Below are 22612 nucleotides of genomic sequence, written 5' to 3'. Positions count from 1 at the left end.
TCCAGACTTTTTTCACTACACGTTTTCTGATACATACAGGGTCGGCACCCTTTCCATGTGCAGTGGCGGTGAAGCAGAGGGGTTGTTACCTTGAGCGGTATACTACTTACTTTGATTTCTATTATGCCTGTCCACACCAAAATGTTGGTGTCAAGTGAGGTTTTTTTTCCTGTGCAGAAAAATGCATGCACGTTGCAGAATTTTGTGCAGAAAAAAGCAAGCCCAACTTTTAGATTAAGGAGGTTTGTTTAATTTCTAATATTTATTCTATTATTTAGTGCTATTTAAATTATTATTATTTTTTTTTATCTACAGCTCGTGATCAGATCCAATGTTCCATGAGCTGTAGATCTGAAAACTGTCTAGGGGTTCCCAGAGATCTCAACATTTTTTGCCAATTGTTCCTCCAGGGTTGATACCAGAAAACACTAGAAACACTGGTATAGAGCATGGAAAGGTATAAACCTCTGTAAGAGTTGTATTGCGGTCTGTGTCCCAATTACTGAGATTTCCCATCACTTCCTGTCCCAAGATAGTAATGAGCTCAGGTATGTTTGGACTAGAATCCAAAACCATGTATGCGAGCATGTCAGGAAGCTAAACGCCTATTATCTGCAGCTGGAGCAACCACCTCTCCCATACATATTCAAACCCCTTGTATACGTGTGGTTGCGGGTCATTAATGTCCAGCCACAGATGACTGTGGATGTCCCTCCAAAGTGAGGGGAAATCCCACCTTGGATAGCTGTCATCATTGGAGGATATCCCCTCTATTAAACTTTCCAATAGAGTAATCACAAATACTTGAAAGAGGCCAATCCACCCCAGTCTAAAGTCAAGTTAAACGCAGCCTTCAAGAAATATGAATACTGCTGTTTTGTTGACATCCTTCTGCAAAAATGCAATCTAGCTTTTACGTTACCCCTCGTCCTTCAATATTTTCAGAGTAACTGTTCCAGAAAGATTATGTAGATCTGAAGCATCAGAGAAAAGAATTCAAGATCTGCATACTTGTTTCAGATCAGTGACAGAGTATTCAAGCCAGAGGGCAACCATGAAAAACCAAGAAAATGTGGCAATCAATGGCCAACTACATTTTTGTTTCATGCCTGGTTTCCTTTATAAAATCAGTCTAATTTTGAAGGGATGTTTATATGCAAATAGAATCTTTTCTTACATCAGCACCCCAGGTTAGGTCTGTCAGCGGGAGGTATGCTGCAGGCGTGTTCATCTCCACCACTTCCTGCCATTCTAGGGAGGAGGAGCCATATAAAGCCCATCATTTTGAATGCTTAGGCATGTGTGTGGTTGTTGGATGAATCCCAATAGCAATGAATTCACAGACAATTGTAACTGCACTAATGAGGTCACGGGAGATCAAAATAAATGGTCCTATGCAACTTTGAAGGAACCACAAATTTCTTGTCTTAAGCCTCGTACACACGCACAGATTGTTGGCCGACCGATCGGCCGTCTTTTGTCCAGTGTTGTTTGTTGGTTGAAATGTGCTCTAGACTTGCACCAACTTCAGAAGTGATGTCATGTGATGGTTGACTTTCCGTGTGTTTTTTTCTTCTCTAAGCATGCCCAGTCTTGCTCATCTGATTTTTGTCTGCCGAAATCTGTACTGACTGAGGAACAATCGGCCGTTCTGTTGTTGGCCAACAAAAATTTTATAGCCTGCACACCAGATTTTTTTCGGCCGAAAATTCGCAGTTGGTTGTCGGAAGCATCATACTAACAAGCCTACAATCGGCCGATTGGACGTTGGCCGACAATTTACGGACAACAATCTGTGCGTGTGTACGGGGCATTACTGGACTTTTAGTTGGGTGTTTATTAAAGAATATCTAAAAAAGTTTTTATGTGCGCACTTAGGTCGCAGGATACCTAGGCTCACAGAAATAATTAGAGGTGCCACATCCTTGATACTGGAATTGGAAAATGGAAAAGAAAGAAATAGGGACTTTATTGGCACCGGTATTAAAAAAGGTATATATTTTATTGAAAAAATCACAAAGAAATATATTAAAAGAGAAACATAACAGAGATATACACACAGTTCACATATATTTAACATACAGTGGGCTTCGGCGGTAAAGCCTCAAAAACATGTACAAATGAGATCGCACAACCTACTAGGTAGACAGAATTGTAACAACAATCGCATACATCACAGAGTAACCTGTATAACATAAGACGGCCAAAGAGAGGAATAGTAGCCATCTCCGAAGGTCGTCTGTGCAATATGAGTGATCAGATGTTGAGTTAAATCCCAGTTGCCCTACATGTTTCGCTTAACATAGTAAGCTTCTTCTGGAGCACGTGATATAAAACAAACATCTGAAAACTAATCAGGTTGTAGAGCTTTGTAGTAAGCTAAGCCAGGTAGGCTAGAAGAAGTAACGAGGGGGTCAGTACACTGTGGTTGGAGCAATTTCATAAGTCCTAATCGGATTAAGGCCACCTTGTAATGGGCACCAGTAGCACCTAATAGTAATAGAGGGGCGGTATCCCCATCCGGGGGGGGGTGTACATGTGGTCGTGGGATCCGGAGCATACCTGTGCTGATACCTACCAGGGTCTCAGGCACACGAGGCATACCCACATCGTTCTGCTTTGTCTGGATTGGAAGGCAGGGTGCCTTCCTCCTTCTGGCCCCTCTATTACTATTAGGTGCTACTGGTGCCCATTACAAGGTGGCCTTAATCCGATTAGGACTTATGAAATTGCTCCAACCACATGTTTGTTTATATCACGTGCTCCAGAAGAAGCTTACTATGTTAAGCGAAACATGTAGGGCAACTGGGATTTAACTCAACATCTGATCACTCATATTGCACAGACGACCTTCGGAGACGGCTACTATTCCTCTCTTTGGCCGTCTTATGTTATACAGGTTACTCTGTGATGTATGTGATTGTTGTTACAATTCTGTCTACCTAGTAGGTTGTGCGATCTCATTTGCACATGTTTTTGAGGCTTTACCGCCTAATCCCACTGTAAGTTAAATATATGTGAACTGTGTGTATATCTCTGTTATGTTTCTCTTTTAATATATTTCTTTGTGATTTTTTCAATAAAATATATACCTTTTTTAATACCGGTGCCAATAAAGTCCCTATTTCTTTCTTTTCCATTTTCCAATTCTTGTTTATTAAAGAAGCCAACATCCATAAGTAGGAATTTGAGGGAGGCCATACACAGGGCAACAGCAAAAAGCATTACAACAGACTTTATCATTGCTTCTGACAAAAAGTAGGATTATTTAGAGCAGTAGTCTCCAAACTGCGGCCCTTTGCTGGTCTTTATCCAGTTAGCACAAATTTTTTTTCCATTTGACCTACTGTAAATTTATCCCACTGTGTGGAAATAGAAAAAGGTAATTTTGTAACATGAAAGCTTAAATGACAGCAAAGAAAGAAAAAAAAAATGCATGCACACAGCAATATGTGCCATATTACCAATACAATTAATTTAATATTGAGAGAAGGACATGAGATCCTGGAACAACCCAATGAAAACCAGAACATAATTCTCTATCGAGGAACAAAAACAGATTTCATAACCAGTCAGCAGAGGTCAAGGTAGTCATATAAATCATAGGCCATTAGACACTATTAGACATTCTAACCCTTTGCAACTCCACTAGAAATGTGTTTCTCTCTTTTATTTCCCATTGAGAGTGATTTTTCTACACTTCCTGTTCAGACAGGAAGTGAGGGGAAATCTTTCCAGTAGGAACAGGCAGTAGTGGGGAGTTTGGGCGTGCTTGGACTAGAATTCAAACCAATGTGTGTGAGCCTACCAGGAAGCTGTCACCTGTATGAGTCAATCATCTGACTCGTGCAATCTTCATCCTGTAGCTCTACGTATATAGAGGCATATACATGGGCAGCTATGGGGAATGCCTCAGCTGCTGATGCTTGGCAAGTACAAGTGATTGCTCTTGGTGGGCTTGCACACTTGGGTTCGGATTATAGTCCAAACAACCCTGAGCTTTTGATTGACAAACAGCAACTTTCCTCCTGCTAGAATGAGGCTATGTTCTTGATCTTGGTGATGTTCTTAATCTAGTCTCCACCATCATAGGACAGGAATTGATGGGTAATCTCCCCAACACAGACAACAACGAAGTACTGACAGAGGCTCTAACCCTGTCCAGCTGTCTAAAAAAACGTAAGAAAATGTTCTGGCAGGTGTTGCATTTGAAGGCTCAGGCCTAGCTAATCTTTCCACAAAGCCCAATAAGCAGCACAGTACAATACAATACAATACAATACAAGCAGTTATACATTGAACATTGATTTGGCAGTGACCTTACATAAAGTACAGCTTTGCTTACCCAAGTGGTAGTTTTGGTATTATGGTCAATAAAAAAAGGCCTGCCATTTGGCGCTATTCTCATCTCCCAGCCTGGCGGCAAGAAGCTCTGTGCCCCTTTGTGTTGTGGTTTAGGAGAGTTATATGGAGATGGTTGTGGAGACTGAGGGTTGGACAATGTATCCTTCACAGCCCGGCGCACGGGGAAGTCTTTAGCACCCTGCACGGTCAAACACAATGCAGACGTAACAGGTATTAATGTCAATTAGTACTGTGAGAGAGTCATGCAGAACACAGTCTGAACATCCGCACACGTTCATTAAAATACAGAAACAGCCTCGCTAATCTGCACTACTAAAGTTTTCCATGTATTATTTTTGCTGCAGCTCAAGCCGTTATACATGCCGCCTTTAATCCTAATGTGTTATTTATTTATTCGATGCAACAAGTCCATTTTTCAGATCTCTGCGCATGTTTAGGCTGTGACAAAACACTTAATAACATGGAGCAAACACAGCAGTATGGCTTAAAATGCATGTCCATAAAAAAACATAGATTCTGGATGGAGGAAGACATAATAAACCAACTGTGTGAGAGCTATGGGAGTCGCCATGACCTTCTCTTGAAAATGCTAGGTGCCCGACTTGAACAAATATGCTGTAAGTGAAGCAACTTTGTCGCAGGTCTGTTGCTAAGAATATCAGCAATGGCAGTTACCAGTCATGCCCATCCACGTATGGAAGCGAACATATCTAGTAAAGTGAAGGTGTCCAGTACCTGTGCTTACCTTTAAAATGACTCGTCAGACAAAAGAAGACTCCTCATACCTACCTCTCTGGCGCACAGCAAGTCTTCCCTTAGCTCTATTGAACAGCTACATCTTCCAGTAGAATTAGACAATTTTGGAAGCCTGCATCCCCCGCCATATGCTGCACACAGTATTGATGTAGGGGTAGGTGGAAGGAGTCGCTGTGCACAGCTGAAGACCAGGCATCCAACATACCTAAAGGGTTTTCAGATGTGAAGATTCTTCAACAGAGCAAAGTGACGACTTGCTGTCCACAAGAGAAGTAAGTGTGAAGTGTCTTCTTTTGCCTAAGGAATCACGTTAAAGTTTTAAAGGAAAGGTTTCTTTTTATCTTTTAAACAATTGACAGATTTACTTTCATAAATTATTTGCTTTGTAGCTGGGGAGAACCTTGAATTTAAGATTTCAAAGCTCAATTTGAGGCCTTGGCTTCCCCAAATCTAAGATTAAGGCAGAGACACCTCTAGAACTAAAGCTGGCCATACACTAGTAGATATTCAAACAAATGTTCATGCAAACAATTCTTAGTAAATTAAATGTGATTGGAACGTACTTGCTTTTTTTAATTGCCGAAAACCACATTTATGTTAGAAATTAAATTGTTTGAGTAAAATTTTTTATCCTGCTCATTCAAAATTTTTCATCATTACCATCGAAATGTAATGTTTTATTAACCCCATTCCATTAAAAATTAAAAAATTTAACATACGTTCCTAAAAAGAAAAAGTTTGAACGGAATTCAACTAGTGCATGGCCAGCTTGAGTTCCACCCATTTTCGTAACTTTAGATGTATGTAATCCCCTTTAAAACGACTTTTACCAATGGAAACTTTTTTTTTTTGCTAGTAAATACCTTATTTTCTTGTTTATTCCTCCTCTCCTCACTTCCGGGTCCGATCGGTGATGACGTCATTCGGCGATTCGCAGTGTGCTGGGATGTATTCCATTCCAGAAATCTCTCAGTATTACCCAGGAGCTGAGCTGTACTGGTTGTATTCAGGCCGTGACCTGCCCCACCTCCGCCCCCTCTCAGTGAGTTGTACTGTATGCATTGTATTCAGGACATGCTCTGTCCCGCCTCCGCCCGCCTCCCCTCAGTGAGCTCAGTGAGGATATAATGCTTTCAGTCCTCGCTCACTGAGAGGAGGCGGGGCGGAGGCGGGGCAGAGAACGGCCTGAATACAATGCATACAGTACAACTCACTGAGAGGAGGCGGGGCTGAGGCAGGACGGAGGCGGGGCAGGTCACAGCCTGAATACACACAGTACAGCTCAGCTCCTGGGTAATACTGCGTAGATTTCTGGCATGGAATACATCCCAGCACACACTGCGAATCACCGAATGACGTCATCGCCGATCGGACCCGGAAGTGAGGAGAGGAGGAATAAACAAGAAAATAAGGTATTTACTAGCAAAAAAAAAAAAAGTTTCCATTGGTAAAAGTTTTAAAGGGGATTACATACATCTATGTAATCCAAAGCGGAACTCCGCTTTAAGGCTCACTCTCCAATCCAGTGCCAGATCATCCGTATCGAGGAATTCTCTGGAATATGACAACAGAATGGCCAGGAGCAGGAAGTTCTGGAAGGGAACGAGACTCAACCTCAACTTCAAATCAATAGGAGTTCCCAAATTTAAATCTGGGCCTAGGATCTAGGGCCCTTCCAAGACACAAGGAAAATTAAAGACAAGTGCAAGTACACATACATATACCAAAGCAGTTACCCATACCACCCAATCAGATTTTAGCTTACATTCTCTAGGCTGCACTGCCTAAAAGACAAGAAATCTGACTGGTTGCATTTTACAACACTTTCTTCTATCCTTGCTGCAGTTTAATAAAAAGAAGCTCCACAGAATGAAAGTTAAATTCAATTTAAAATTGTGCTTGCTTGTAAGCTGGAAAGCCCCATCTATAACCTGCCCCTCAAATTATTTATAGGTCTGAAGATGTCTTCTTCTACAGGGTATCAAAACCCATCCTTCCTCATATGGGAAGAGCTCTAACAACCCTGGCAACTAATATATGCCATACCAATATAGGGAAAAGAAGTCTGGTTTAAATCTTTTTCAAATATCAGTAACAAGAAAAAAAAATTCAAAAAGGAAAGATCAAAAAAGGTAACTTTAATGTTAAATTTAGCTCGCTGAATTCAGAAATAAAAATGAAGGGTTTAATTTTAAATGAAAATGTCGGCACATTGATTTACTATTATTACTATTTGTTAAGCTGGTCTGCAGAGCAATTCAAATGAAAGCTTGTAAAATAATGCATAAAACATTCAGGTTACATTTTTCTACTGTAATCTCACACTGGGAGTTAAAACGTTATCGCACAATAGAACACAATCAGTAATTATCGGCACTTATTCACACAGTCAAAAATTCACAATGGCAAAGAACGACAATATTTTCACTCAGAAATTTAAAGGAATAAAATTCCCTCCACATAAAAAAAAAAAAAAAAATACTGTACAAGATCCTAAAATATGAATTGGCAGCCAATTCATTTTCTAATATTTCCTATACACATATAAAAAAAAATGTTAATGTAATGCAACATAAATTATGTGTAACCACATGGTTTTGTATCACCATTTATTCATTGATAAAGTAGAAGTCAACCCATAACTTTTATTTTTTTAAGGTTGATGCAAAACCAAACCGAATATATCATAAACAATTTCCTTTTCTTTCTTTTTCATCTTTTGTTGCATATCAGCTCTGCTGATCTCCTGAAACCTCTTTAAGGGTCACTTACTTTTTACATGCACTCCAGCAACTGCACATCATTTCTCAGGGCAGGTTTCCTGATGGTGACAACCGTGGAACATACCTGTGCTATGGGTAACATTCTATGGAAGAGCATGCAACAGGTTGACAAAGCAGGAGAAAGAACAGAGCGTTGTCAACCCATAACAGGAAGTGCATGAACAAGGATCTTCATGGCAGGATAACAAGATATTTAAAAAAAAAACTTCAGATTAAAAAAAAAAGATATATTACTTTTGAAATTACATTGAAGCCCAACACAAGGCAAAGTATTTTCAACATTGCAAAATATTTTAACATTGTATATCCTTAGTTATTTGATTGTTGAATTAGAACAGTATGCTAGACAAATCCATTGTGCCAAATCACTGCAAAATAATATCATCATATACTTATATATAGGCTGTGTGTGGGAGTCCCTTTCCAGGGCTTGGAGAAGTATTAAATAGCTTCTACGCTAGACAGCATTTCCGATGTCGTGCCTCTGCCCCCTCCCTTTGGCTGTGCCATTTACAAAGTACAGCCTCAGCGTCATCATTGGGTTACACTTTTCGGATGGCACAGCAGAAGGGCAGAGGCACAACACCGGAACTGATGTCTATTCACAGACACTGTTCTGATTCACATGGACGTGGGACTCCTGAGATACTGTCCGGCCTCAGCCAACTGGGGCATAGCAACAAGGTCAATAAAATATTAATAATGGATTTAATAAAGAATATCCAATGTTATTTTTTTCTTTAAATGTTGAAAACACTTCACCTGAAGTTGGGCTTTAACATGTTAAAGTGTAGCTACTCTTTTACAGTCAAATTTGAGAACGCCCACTATATGTTAGTTGTGTGATCCCATTCACAGCATACCTAAAAAAAAGGGGAAAAACCCCCACAATCTCTCCTATCTTTCTACTTTTTTCTTTGGAGCTGTTTTTAACATAGGACTGCAAGCAATTCTGAACAAATTCAAAGTGCAATTTAAGGGATAAACTGAGGGAAGGTTCACTAACATACAATGTAACACTCCCAAGTTCTTTAACCAAATCTAGTTTACAACTGATAGCGAGATATGTCAGCACAGTACAGAGGTAATATTGGTAAACATTACTCTCCATCCTTAACATTACAGAGAAGAGGAAAATAAATAGAATTTTATAAGATTTTCCTACAAATAAAAAGGAATGCATCAGGGGCGTAACTACAGGGGTTGCAATTGCAACCGGGCCCCATGCTCCAGGGGGCCTGTGCAGCTCCCCTGTACACCTGGATAGGATGTCACAATAGAGAACCAGGAAGGGTTCGGTAAATATGTAATTTACCAGCTCCTTCCTTTTCTGAATGGACAGAGTCATAGTCAGTGACATTGTAATAATACAATTAAAATACCAAAAGATAAAAACTACTGACACCAGTTGATGAACTAGCAGGATCGCAAAGGTCAAACTTGCGACCGGGCCCTGGCATTCCACCACCGTGGGGAGGCCCCAAGATGGCAGGAAGGGAGCCCACTGCAGAACTTGTGAAAGGGTCCCGCAATGAGAGTACAGGGCCCCAGGATCAGTGGGAAGAGCCCCGGGGGGGGGGGGCCCTTCATGGTTTCTTGCACCGGGGCCTTGAAGGTTCTAGCTACATCTCTGGAATGTATCCATTTTTCTTTTTTTTTTTTTTGCAAGTAATGCTATGTGAATGTCTACATGTAACAAAAATAAAGAATGTGTGATCTCAATTTGGCTGCAAAGATGAAAAAAAACTTTAAGGCTTAAGATTTTAGAGATAAGGTTTGTATCCAATTTATGTTTTAGATGGTTAGAAGGTTGGAACCCTCATTGGTTACTGGTACCACCTGGGACCCCAGGCGAGGGAGACGCACAAGCAGCAAAAATACCTGATGTTTTGTGGTCCATCTGGATTTTTCCACCATTTCTGTCCAAGGTGCTAATAGCCACCAAATAGAAAATTCCAGACACTACGCTTTCCAAAATAAAGAAAGTTTTGGGTGACTTCTACTTTAATGCACTAGAACTATGAAGTGTGGCCTAATGTCATAATATAATACCATCACTAGAAATGAGGCATGTCATCATCAAAGGAGTTGGCTGACTACCATTCATCATTAGAAGTGCACAGAAAGAAAAGGAAATTATATTTAGAAGTAGACGTGTGGCCAAGCAAAGGACATTAACATATTTATATATTCATAATAAGCTGTAAAGACATTCTCACTAACCTGTGTAACTTCAGGTACTGAGGAGTAATTCATCCTTAAAGTTAATAGCAGAAGCACCTTTACCCTCAGCAGTTCAGCTTTCCCTTCTTCCCTCTTTCAGCAGTGATCCAGCAAGCCAACGCCACCTGCTCCACCCTCTCAGTAGTGATTCATCATCTCACTTCCCCCTGCTCCCTATCTCTGGTTCAGAAGCTCGGTTCCCAGTTACATGACATTGTGCAACACTTTTAATCTCTAGAAAGCAGGTATATAGAAGGAGGGGGAGAGCAAACTGCTGAGACCTAGACTTTTGGCTCCATTCATACTTGTGCAACTTGTCATGCAACTTTGGACATGAAGTCATTCTCCATGTTTTCTAATGATAACCATTCAAAATGTGTGACTGAAAGTTGTAGAGACTTCAAAGTAGTTCATGCACTACTTTGGTCCGACTTTCATGCAACTTGATGGCCATAGACTTCAATGTTAGCCCTCAAAAGTTACAGGAAAGCCGTACCTGAATATTATAAAAAGCAACAGGTGTCCATTATCACTGGTCAAAGCCAAAGTCGTATCCATCCAAAGTTGCGTCAATGATGTACTCCAAAGTCAGTGCAATTTTGGAGTTGTACAAGTGTGTATTAAAGGACTTTAGTGCTTTTTGTGTGAATTTGAGGGTCAATTGTTCCACAGTGTCTGCAGCTACAGAGGTTATTGAGGGCTTGTTTTGAAGCCTATTGACTACATGTTTAAAATATGTAAATATTTGAATGTCCACAGCTTGACCATAGGCATGTAGTACAAAGAATTCCTTGCATTAGACTTAAGTATGTAAAAAAAAAAAATTACAACCAACCTGCATTATTCAGACCAATTAATAAAAACAACCACCCCAAAAATTAGCACAAACCCACATTATACATGCATACAAATACATATGTCCAGCAGAAGAAAATATAAGAGGAAAAACACTGAAAGAAACCAAGAAGAAAAGTGAAGAATATACTCAAGAAGAATTACAAGCTTTGAAGCGTTGATGAACAAGACCAGATGAAAGTAGAGTTTGGCATTTTGAAGAATGAACAGCGAAGAGAAAAGATGCTTTAGATATCTACAGCCACTGAGAAAATTAGGCAATGAATGTAAAGACTGAGGTGGCTTGGCAAACAAGACGTAGAATAAGAAGCAGCAGTCTGAGTTAAAAGAGGCAGAGCACTCTCACCTCCAGTGGTGCGGACAAAGTGACTGTGGGGGAACTGAGGCTACGAGGTCGCCTAATCTGAGGCTCACTCAGATGATTGCTACTGCTTGAGTTGGATCCCACCGCACCATCTTCTGCATGCTGGTTTAGAGGCAAAACATAGTTAGCAACCTAAAGACATCCTACTTACAATGAACAAAACAGCTGAAGAACGCAAAGTTCTATATTGCAGTCAAATGAGGGCTCATTTTGCCTAAGTACCAAAATATTTAAGGGGGCTCAGCACATTACCTAAATAAAAGTCAATGAAAATTTACTAAAACTCCCTTAGTGCTGCAAATTTGTTCTTCAATTACGCAACCGGAAGCTTTCCTTTTCTTTGTGCCATTTCCAACGTTTTGGGAATAGAGTTGGAGGCCTTTTCCTTTTCCTGAATGCCCACAGCTGCTCCCCTTCCTGTGGCCCTAATCATCCTTTGTACACAGTCATTAAAGGCCCGTACACACGCACCGATTGTTGGCCGTAAATTTTTCGGCCAACGTCCGATCGGACGATTATCGGCTTGTTAGTATGATGCTTCCGACAACCGACTGCGACTTTTCGGCCGAACAAAATCTGGTGTGCAGGCTATAAAATTTTTGATGGCCAACAACAGAACGGCCGATTGTTCGTCAGTCAGTACAGATTTCGGCAGACAAAAATGTGATGATCAAGACTGGGCATGCTCAGTGAAGAAAAAACACACGAAAAGTAGACCAGAACATGACATCACTTCTGCAGTTGGTTGTTGTTGGGCAACAAAATTCGTGTGCAGTCTAGAGCACATTTCAACCAACACAACAACACTGGACAAAAGACGGCCGATCGGTTAGCCAACAATTGGTGCGTGTGTACGGGGCTTTAGACTTTCCCCATGACCTCAGGACCAGGAGAAAAAAGCAGTTGTGGACAGTCCTGCAGAGGAAGCCTCAAACACAACCACGAGTGTTAGAAATGATTAAACATAAGTGGTGTATTGTGCTTCTATGTATAGCGTGCTGATAGGGCCATTTTAAAGGAGGACTTCACCCATGACTAACACCTTATTTTTGGCTGGATGTCAATCAGGAAAACTTGTACCTACCACTGTGCTTCTCCCACCTCTGTTGTTCCTCCGTCAATAACCATCCCATCTTTTCTAGCTGCCAGCCTGAGCTGTGCATCAGCTCCTGACACCAATGCTCAGCTGGCGGGAGCAGTAAGGGGAAGAGGTCGTTGGATGAACTACACACTGGAAGCTTACAGTGAGGCTCTGTAGGCAAGCATAACTTCATCTACAGGGGTTCCTAGTCAATTACTACTGGAGGTAAACGTGAACAGGAAAACAAATAGTTCATCAGCAAGGCAGTAAGGAGACTATGTTCTGTTGCATACTGCCTCTACCAATAAAAGGCTACCTCCACAACGTTTTATGTAAAAGTATGTGCACAGTGGAGTCTTCTTTGTGCTACTGGTAAAAGAGCTCTATTTCCGACCCAGAGATATGCAGCAGTTAGCACATCAATATAGTATGGCTACTGGAAGGGCAAAAACTAGCATGGCAATATTGCAGTAAAGAGTCCCTGAGATAAGAAGCAGGCTGCTGATTGAACGCACCAGTGCCCATCAAACAAAATGAAATATTTTCGGATGGAGTTGGCCTTTACGGTTTCCAACTCAGTCCAGCTAAATGAAGAAATATGGAGTGTGCTGGGAACAAGATCTTCATACCTGCATGATGGGACGGGTCCATGTTGTGGTGCGATTGTTATGATTAACGTAATAAGTGCGTCCTTTAGCGTCTTTCCTTTCTTCCCAGCCTGACGGTAACCCCGGGGTGGTATGTACATAGGCCACCGATGGCTGTTTGTATGCAAGAAACTATTGTCATTCTGTGATAATTCACAAACAAGGCCAGGAATAACAGATTATCTTAATTTAACTTGTCCAAATATATTTGATATGATTTTATTTTCCTTTACCCCAGACCCCAGCATGGCTGTGCATACAGCTGATACAATCGGAAGAGGCTCATATTAGAAGCAGCAGACTATTAGCCAATAGACAGGTTTAGCACTGTCATCCAAGGGGGTCTGCTGAGGTCTCATATCATTATAGCTGCCCAATCCTAAATAAAATTTAATGGATGAGACAATGATTATTGGTTATTGTTACCTATGATACAGGTTCATGTCATGTCAAATTCATGGCTGAATCACACTTCAGCAATTGCAGTAACTCCCATTACTTCCAATAGCAGTGCCATTACCTTTGAATGGCACCCCAAGGCACTAGGGCACCACAGCTCTGATGCATGTGTTGCAGCACATAGTAACACCCTACCATGCGTTATGGTGCCCTGTGTCAGTGAAAATACTGCATGTACCATTTTTTTGCCCATTGTTGTGTGTTGGCAGCCCATTCAACACTAATAGACTGCCATAAGGTAACACACAGCACATGTGCCTAAATTCAACACACAAGAATGGCAAAGGGTGAATGAGTCCTCCCATTTCAAGAGGTTTTCCTAAAATTAAAGTGGTTGTAAACCTCAGACATGAAAAATGAACAAAGCATACCCCTATATAGTGAGTACTCAGTTAAAAGCATTAGGAGTTATTTCTATCTGTGGCTTTGTTCCTCTGCTATTAGCATGAATCACGCCTGACAATTTTTCCAAGACAAAATTGGTGACAGGGGAGGAAGTTCCAGCACACAGCCTGTGATTGAAAGCCTCAGCTCTGTTCCTGAAAGCTGTGTTAAGGGGAGGGGGTGTTCCTTCCTTCCAATCAGCTGTCAGAGCTCTCCTTACTGAGTTCTGCAGAGTGTAACTTCAGCTCTCAGCCCCCGTTTTCTTGAACTCTCAGACAAGCTTATACATTTTAGACTTTAAATGGATGTAGAGAAGTGAGGGCTGAAGAGGGGGCTACAGATAGACAGGTACAACTTACGTAGGAGGATTTTTTTCATCTCTGTGTAGTCCCTTCACTTGGTATATGTAAGGGGTTTACAACCACTTTAAGTCATTTCATCATTTAGTCATTAAGTTCACCTTACAGATGTTGTCTGTTCAAATATTTACATCTTCTTAGCTCATGAGATTAATACAGGTCTGGGCAAACTAATAAAAATAAATAAAAACCTATCCAGAGCATCTCTCCAAGATGCACATTTCCCATATCTTACCCCTTTACTAACGCTACAGCTAAAAAAATACCTGCTGATCTGCAAGAAATAAAGTATGCTCCTAACTTCCTATTTTCACTGATATCTAGGTATCTGCTGCAATAAAGCTCCAAGCAAACTGCCCAGTTTTCTTCCTGCTGGACTACAGAACTCCTCCCTCTCTCCTCATCTACAGGACATAATGAAGAGGTGTTCTGTAGTAAAGCAAAAGCGAGCTTAGGATGGGTTGACAACACAGCTTGTGATTTCAGTGCAGCAGACACAACATTGTCAGATCAAACACATATTTATTTATTTCAGGTACTTATATAGCGCTGTCAATTTACTCAGCGCTTTACATATACATTGTACATTCACATCAGTCCCTGCCCTCAAGGAGCTTACAATCTAAGGTCCCTAATAACTCACATTCATACATACATAGTACATACATTTATACAGGATCCAATTAACCTACCAGCATGTCTTTGGAGTGTGGGAGGAACCCCGAGTACCCGGAGGAAACCCACGCAGGCACAGGGAGAACATGCAAACTCCAGGCAGGTAGTGTCGTGGTTGGGATTCGAACCAGCGACCCTCTTGCTGCTAGGTGAAAGTGCTTATTGGGGGGGGGGGGGGGGGATTTTCCTTCCCTTCCTGTCCCATAGCCAAAACAAGAGGTGTGAGGAAATCTCTTGTTGCCACCATGGTAACCAGAACTAGTGTGCCCACTGGAAAATTTCCCCTCTATTACGGTTTTGGTGACAGCCCAAAATTATGGATTTTCTTTCCCTTTCAGGCTTGGCAATGATGGTACACAGGACAAATAGAGAGGGCAAATCTCCCTAACAGGGACACAGGCAGCTATAAAAACCTGACAGGGGTTCTAATCCCTCTCCACTCTATCCAAAACTATCCTATAGTTCTACTTTAAAATATAGTTCATATTCCCATCGCACCCATTTCTGGATACAGGCACGTCCATAGTGGGTGCTTCAACGATCACCAGCTGGACACTGGATATATCACAGATCAGTATACATGTTTGCCAACACACCATGGATCTTGCATAGCAGTCCAAAACTTTTTATTGCAAAAGGATCACATCATAACAAGGTAAGTGCTAAAGTTTTAAAGTACTAAAGCCAAATCATAGGCAAGTGGGGAAGCAACTGCCATTATCAGGAGGAGAGGTGAGCAGTAATGGTCTAAATTCTAATAAAAATAGTTCTTTAAAAAAAAAATTAATAAAAAGAGCAAATGTCTAAAAAGCTTTGATCATCATGCTATTTTTTTTCCTATACATACAGGTGCATCTCATAAAATTAGATGATCAAAAAGTAAATGTATTTCCGTAATTCAATTTAAAAAGTAAAACTCATATTTTATATAATGCGTTACACACAATATTATAATAATATTTTAAACATTTCTTTCTTTTAATTTTGAGGATTGTGGCTTACTGCTAGTGACAACCCAATTTTCAGTATCTTAGAAATGTAGACCATTACATAAGACCAATAATAAAAAGGATTTTTTTAAGCAGAAATGTTGGCTTATTGAAAAGTATGTCCATGTACAGTATAGTATGCACTCAATAATTGGTCGGGGCTCCTTTTGCATGAATTACTGCATCAATGCGGCGTGGCATGGAGGCGATCAGCCTGTGGCACTGCTGAGGTGTTATGGAAGCCCAAGTTGCATTGATAGCGGCCTTGAGCTCATCTGCATTGTTGGGTCTGGTGTCTCTCATCTTCCTCTTGACAATGCATACATAAAACACAGTGGACCATCACCAGCAGATGACATGGCTCCCCAAATCATAACGGACTGTGAAAAATGTTGCATTTCATTTGGAAATCAAGGTCCCAGAGTTTGGAGGAAGAGTGGAGGGGCACAGAATCCAAGTTGCATGAGGTCCAGTGTGAAGTTTCCACAGTCAGTGATGATTTGGGGAGCCATGTCATCTGCTGGTGTTGGTCCACTGTGTTTTATCAAGGCCAAAGTCAGCGCAGCCCTCTACCAGGAAATTCTAGAGCACTTCATGCCTCCATCTGCTGACCAGATTTATGGAAATGCTGATTTTATTTTCTAGCAGGACTTGGCACGTGCCACACCCCCAAAACTACCAATACCTGGTTTAATGATCATGTTATCACTGTGCTTGATTGGCCAGCAAACTCGCCTGACCTAAAGCCAATAGAGAATCTGTGGGGTATTGTCAAAAGGAAGATGAGACACACCAGACCCAACAATGTAGATGAGCTGAAAGCCGCTATCAAAGCAACCTGGGCTTCCATAACACCTCAGCAGTGCCACAGGCTGATCGCCTCCATGCCACTCCACATTGATGCAGTAATTCATGCAAAAGGAGCCCCGACCAAGTATGGAGTGCATACTATACTGTACATGGACAAACTTTTCAGTAAGCCAACATTTCTGTATTAAAAATGCTTTTTTTATTGGTCTTATGTAATATTCTAATTTTCTGAGATACGGACTCTTAGGTGTTCACTAGCTGTAAGCCACAATCATTAAAATTAAAGGAAAGAAATGCTTGAAATATATCACTCTGTGTGTAACGCATCTATATCAAATATATGAGTTTCACTTTTTGAATTGATTTACTGAAATCAATTCAGGGCCGGCCTTTGGGGTGTGCGAGCTGTGCGGCCGCACAGGGCGCCATGGGCAACAGGGGCGCCGTGGGGCCATCACAGCTCACAGATGATCAGGCCGCACAGCGGGAGGTAAGCGCTGACCGCGGCCTGGAGGTTCAGTGTGGGGGTCTCTGATGTAAGGGGGGCTCTGTGGGGGGAGTCTCTGATGTAAGGGGGGGCTCTGTGGGGGTCTCTAATGTAAGGGGGTCTTTGATGTAAGGGGGGGCTCTGTAGGGGTCTCTAATGTAAGGAGGGCTAAGTTATTAGTGATCATAAAAAAGAAAAGTCAAATAAAGTGCAAAGAAAATGTGCGGGGGTGGGGGGGGGGGGGGTCACGCGCGAGGTGGGGGGCACCACAGGATTAGCTCGCACAGGGGGCCTGAACACCTAAGGCCGGCCCTGAATCAATTATAAATTGATATTCTAATTTTATGAGATTCACCTGTATAACAATTGCCCTTTCAAAATGGGTCTTCCATGATACCAGTTTGATAATTGCAACATAAAATATACTAAGAACAACATTTAATATTTTTTTTTTTTTGCGGAAAGGAATTCCTTTCATAATTTTTCATAATAAAAGTATGGATTCACATTATACAACATGTGGTCCTGGACTATACATGTACAACCATGTACTACTGTGAACTTATAGCATTTAAAACATACACAGATGAACAAACTTGTTAAAACCATTGATATACATTCCTAAGATCATTTACATGGTGCAGGTCACCTGAACATGAATATCAAAAAAAGAAAAAAAGTTAAGATTTCCCACACATTCCCATCAAGTATTTTCACTTCTTTCTGCACATATTCACACAAACACATCACAAACATAACAAAGGCATTGTCACCAAGAGTTGCAAAGAACTTCTTATAAGTAGATTAAGAAAAGAGTGTCAGCTTGCGCAGTAAGATGCCAATTTACTAGAGATTGGAGCAGGCTTTACCATGTGTATAGCCCAAGGCAGAAAAACGTGGGGCAATACATCTTCAAAAACACACACCTATTGCATTGTAACAGACATAATGGTGCAGAGGAAGATACAAGGGAAAGTAGACAATGGGGTTGCTTTACTAAAACTCGAGAGTGCAAAATCTGATGCAGCTGTGCATAAAATTCAGCTTCTAACTTCAGCTTGTTCAATTAAGCTTTGACAAAAAAACTAGAAGCTGATTGGTATCTATGCAGAGCTGCACCAGATTTTACACTCTCCAGTTTTAGTAAATCAACCCAAATTAGATTGTAATTAGATTGTAAGCTCTTATGAGTAGGGCCTTCTTAACCCTCTTGTATTTTATAGCATTCTAAGTGTACTGTCTCCCTTTAGCCTGGGTTCAACCTATTGCTAACACAGACATTGCATGTGTTTCGCACCGCATTGCTGCGCAGATCACATGCGATGTCTGTGCAATGCGAATTCAGCCATACAATCTGTTCTTTTCTTCTTTTTTCAAAGAGTTCTTTGACATGAGGTGTCATGTTGGACTTCCAGTGACCAGTGTGAGAGAGTGATAACACCAAATTTAACACACCTGCTCCCCGTTCACACTTGAGACTTAATGTGTCACATGACACCGGGGTGGGAAAATGGCTAATTGGGCCCAATTTGGACATTTTCACCTAGGGGTGTACTCACATTTGTTGCCAGTGGTTTAGACATTAATGGCTGTGTGTTGAGTTATTTTGAGGGGACAGCAAATTTACACTGTTATATAAGCTGCACACTCACAACTTTACAACGTAGCAAAGTGTAATTTCTTCAGTGTTGTCACATGAAAAGATATAATAAAATATTAACAAAAATGTGAGGGGTGTACTGTGAGATACTGTATATATATATATATATTTGTTTTTATTTTTTTTTATTAACCATTTGAAATAAAGCTGTGAGTAGGATTACCCCTCCTCCTCTGTCATGGATTACCCCTGGGTACTGCTGGTGGGTACTGCTGGCTGGTACTGCTGTGGGAACTGCTGGAGGGTACTGCTGTGGGTAGTGCTGGCTGGTGGGTACTGCTGTGGCTACTGTTGGCTGGTGGGTACTGCTGGCCAAGAGAGTGCGAGGAGTGGTGCAATGGTGATGCTTCTTGTAGTTCTCCTCTCACAGGCGGAGTGCATTTAATATCACTCCGCCTGTGACAGAACGGAGCCGGAACTACACTGGAAGCATCGGCTCCGTTCTGTCAGCTGAGCTCTGACACAGACAGCCGGGATATCGCCCGGGTGTCAGACAGCTGCAGCCCTCATGCCGGAGACTTTGGATGGATGTCTGGCTAGGTCTCTTACCCAGACACACAATGCTTAACCCACTGCACTGAGAATAAGGAAAATTGGGTATTGAGATCACGGGGGGGGGGGGGGTGGATCGAGATCGCAATCATCATACGATTAATCGTGCAGCTCTAGTAAACAAACAGGACACCAATGTCTGATACAGATTGGTCACTGTTGGAGCCTCCCACCTTGTGACAAAGTTACACTGGGGGGAGAGGGGATTAGGGAAATGCTTTCCTACTGCCTCTTGCAGAGGAGAGGGGGTTAGGGAAATGCTTCCTACTGTCTACTGCAGAGGTGAGGGGACTGTGGAAATGCTTCGTACTGCCTCCTAGGCAATCTCACTGGACAAGAGATTATAGTGATTGTAAAGTCTCGGTTTTTTTTTCCAATAAACAAAAAAAAACAACAACACATGTTAAACTTAACTCCTCTGTGCAATTGGTTATGAACAGAGCAGCCTGGATCCTCCTCTTCTTGGGTCCCACTTCGGCTATCCTGGCCCCTCCCTGAGCTGAGTCACAGCTCTGTGTATCCATTCAGACACGGAGCTGTGGTTTGGCCCGCCCCCTCTCTCCTCATTGGCTAACTGACTTTGATTGACAGCAGTGGGATCCAATGGCATCCAATGGCATCGCTGCTGTGTCTTAGCCAAGTAGGGGAGTCCATGACGGTTGAGACAGTCATGGACATCCCGTCCATTTTCTCCCAGTCTTCCTTCCAGGTCCACGGACTCCAGCTGTGTGACAGGCCAGAGCCGCGATAACGTCACTCCCTCGAATGCGCGGGGGAGACCTCATTCACGGCACAGGTATCTGAAGGAACAGCACGAGTGGCTGTTCCTTCAGAGGGCATGCGCCGATGATGTCATCTCCAACGGTACACGTTTAGGAGATATTTACAGTACCTATAGGTAAACCTTATTCTAGGCTTACCTATAGGTACAAAATATTCTTTAGGCTTTACTTCCTCTTTAAGGTTAAATATAAATGTGCAAAAGCCCTTGCTGCCACTCAGAAAAGGAATCTACGATTGATCATTTTTCAATGGAGGTGTTTGACAGGCGGTAAGGAAGCGATATGGGTCACCTCGTTACTACCTTTTTTTAACCCTGTAAATGCTGTACCACTGCACCACATTACAGATGGTTGTGGTGTGGCCTCATTCACTTAAATGGGAGGCATTCCATGGCTGCAATGCCTACTGAATATGACAGGGGGGCTTCTGAACAACCCTGGCTGACTGCTTTTGTAGCTTAAGGGGGCAGTAAAAACATGGCTCTTAAGCTAAACTCTGGGGAAACACAACTACTCTCTTTGATGTGGTGCTATCCCTACACTGCTAGGGATAAATGCTCATTTATGCCTAGCATATATAAAAAAGCACTTTTACTTACTTGGCCCCCCACTCCCACAGGTTCCCCTCCACATGCCTAGACTGGATCCTGCAGCCTTTTCTCCCCTATGCTCCAGTGGTCGGACGCCCTCTGACATCAACAAGCATAATGCAGGGCACATAGCCTTACACTGAAAGTGAAGAAGCTAAAGGATACTTAGCCGAGGCATAGGGGAGTAGAAATAGGGTGAGTAAAATGGCTTTTTCAGGTACTCTAGACCTTAACAAACATTTTACCCTTGCGGTGCATGGGGCAGCCTCGCTGCAAGGGAGGATTTTTTGTTATCCCTTGAGATAAGTCTTAAGGATTGTTTTTTAGGAATAAAAGGGCCAGCAGGTGCATCTTTCAGATTTGAAATAAAGATGGAATCTGATACAGTGAGGGGGTATGTTATTGATTCCAGGTCTTCTCTTTCTATCAGTATCTCAGATAATTAGCATCTGACACCTCTAACAATTAAGCCACCTAAAGTTTCCATAGGTACATTGGGGATTACTTAAAATTATTATACATTTAGGAAAAGTCTACCTTTGCCACTCTCTACCTCTGCAGAATAATGTCCGTTACAAAATGACAAATGCTCTTCAACATTGTTAAAATTAAAAAAAAAATTCGATTTTTTGTTTTTTAAAAGGTATGGTCCATGAATGAATAATTCAGCACTGAATAGGCAACCAAGAAAAGTATTCACAAGAAGCCAACAAACAATATGTAAAAAAAAAAAAAAAAAAAAAAAAAAACAGACTAAACTTTAAACAATTAACAGACAATTAATGATTGATTTTGGTGTCATTGTTCACTCTATTTAGAATAATTGTATGGACATTACCGTGGAATCTACTCCACCTGTTACAGTTGAGGAACGTGCTCGTCTTGTTGGGGCGCTTGGCTGTTGAATGACAATGTGAGCATTAAATATTACAGGCTCAGTTGTAGTTCAGTGCTCCGGTAAGCTCAGAAAGTGGGCGAGTTATAGAAGTAGAATTAAAGGCCAACTACGATTAAAGCTGATATTTCAGTTTTGCGTGGTTGCTGGGAAGATGAATCACATGTTGGCTTCTTATTTCTCTTAGGAAGATCAGTGATGAGATATCTCCAAATTATCTTTGTAAAGGTTGAGGACTTTGAAGCTAAATAATGATATCAGTCCTTCCTCAAAGACATAATATAGGGGAGCCTTTCTCAAGTACATAATATAGGGGAGCCTTTCTCAGACAGGATTCCTCCAGATGTCCCAAGGGAGCTATTAACAATTTCTGACTCTTAGATAAGCAACCAGTGATCTATTTAGCTACTAAGGGGGCATGCTTCCCACTGACAACTAATGTATGGAGCATTCCCCTCTCTGACAACTAGTGTAAAGACCCCCTCTCCCACAAACCAACAATGTAAGGGGGTAATTCTTCCCACTGACCACTAATTTAAGGAGCATTCCTCTCATTGATCATCAGTGTAAAGGGTTTCCATTCCCACAAACCAGCAATGTAAGGGGGTGATTCTCCCACTAACCACCAATGTACCAGGCTCTTTCTTCCAACAATTACCATTGTTACATGGTCATTCTACCAACAGCCACCAATATAAGGGGGTGATCGACCCACTAACACCAATGTAAGAGGGTCCTTCTCCCACTAACCACCATTGAAAGGGGGTAATTCTTTCATTGACTACCAATTTAAAAGCATCCTTCTCCCAATGACAACCAATTTAAGGGAGCCATTCTATCTGATTACCAATTTAAGTGCATGCTTTTCAAGCTTACTCCCAATTTAAGAGGGTCTT

General features: G+C 41.6%; 1 protein-coding gene across 6 annotated transcripts in view; it reads right to left on the bottom strand.

Moving 5' to 3' along the window:
* The window catches only part of NEDD4L (NEDD4 like E3 ubiquitin protein ligase), a 629231-nt gene that overhangs the window by 53435 nt on the left and 553184 nt on the right, over window positions 1-22612 (bottom strand). For 2 of the 6 annotated variants that reach the window (XM_082259755.1, XM_082259756.1), the window contains exons 15-18: window positions 21660-21719; window positions 13057-13188; window positions 11329-11448; window positions 4346-4543 (exon numbers count right to left, since the gene is read on the bottom strand). The exons of 2 other annotated variants lie outside the window; for them this stretch is intronic. In XM_082259755.1, the coding sequence (XP_082115881.1) occupies window positions 4346-4543; window positions 11329-11448; window positions 13057-13188; window positions 21660-21719 (510 nt within the window). The remainder of the gene's footprint in view (window positions 1-4345; window positions 4544-11328; window positions 11449-13056; window positions 13189-21659; window positions 21720-22612) is intronic. 2 more of the 6 variants (XM_082259751.1, XM_082259752.1) reach the window with 1 other exon arrangement.

The sequence above is a fragment of the Pelophylax lessonae genome, assembly GCF_965119305.1.
Source record: "Pelophylax lessonae genome assembly, chromosome: 1".
NCBI lineage: Eukaryota > Metazoa > Chordata > Amphibia > Anura > Ranidae > Pelophylax > Pelophylax lessonae.
This window is presented reverse-complemented; position numbering and strand designations above follow the sequence as displayed.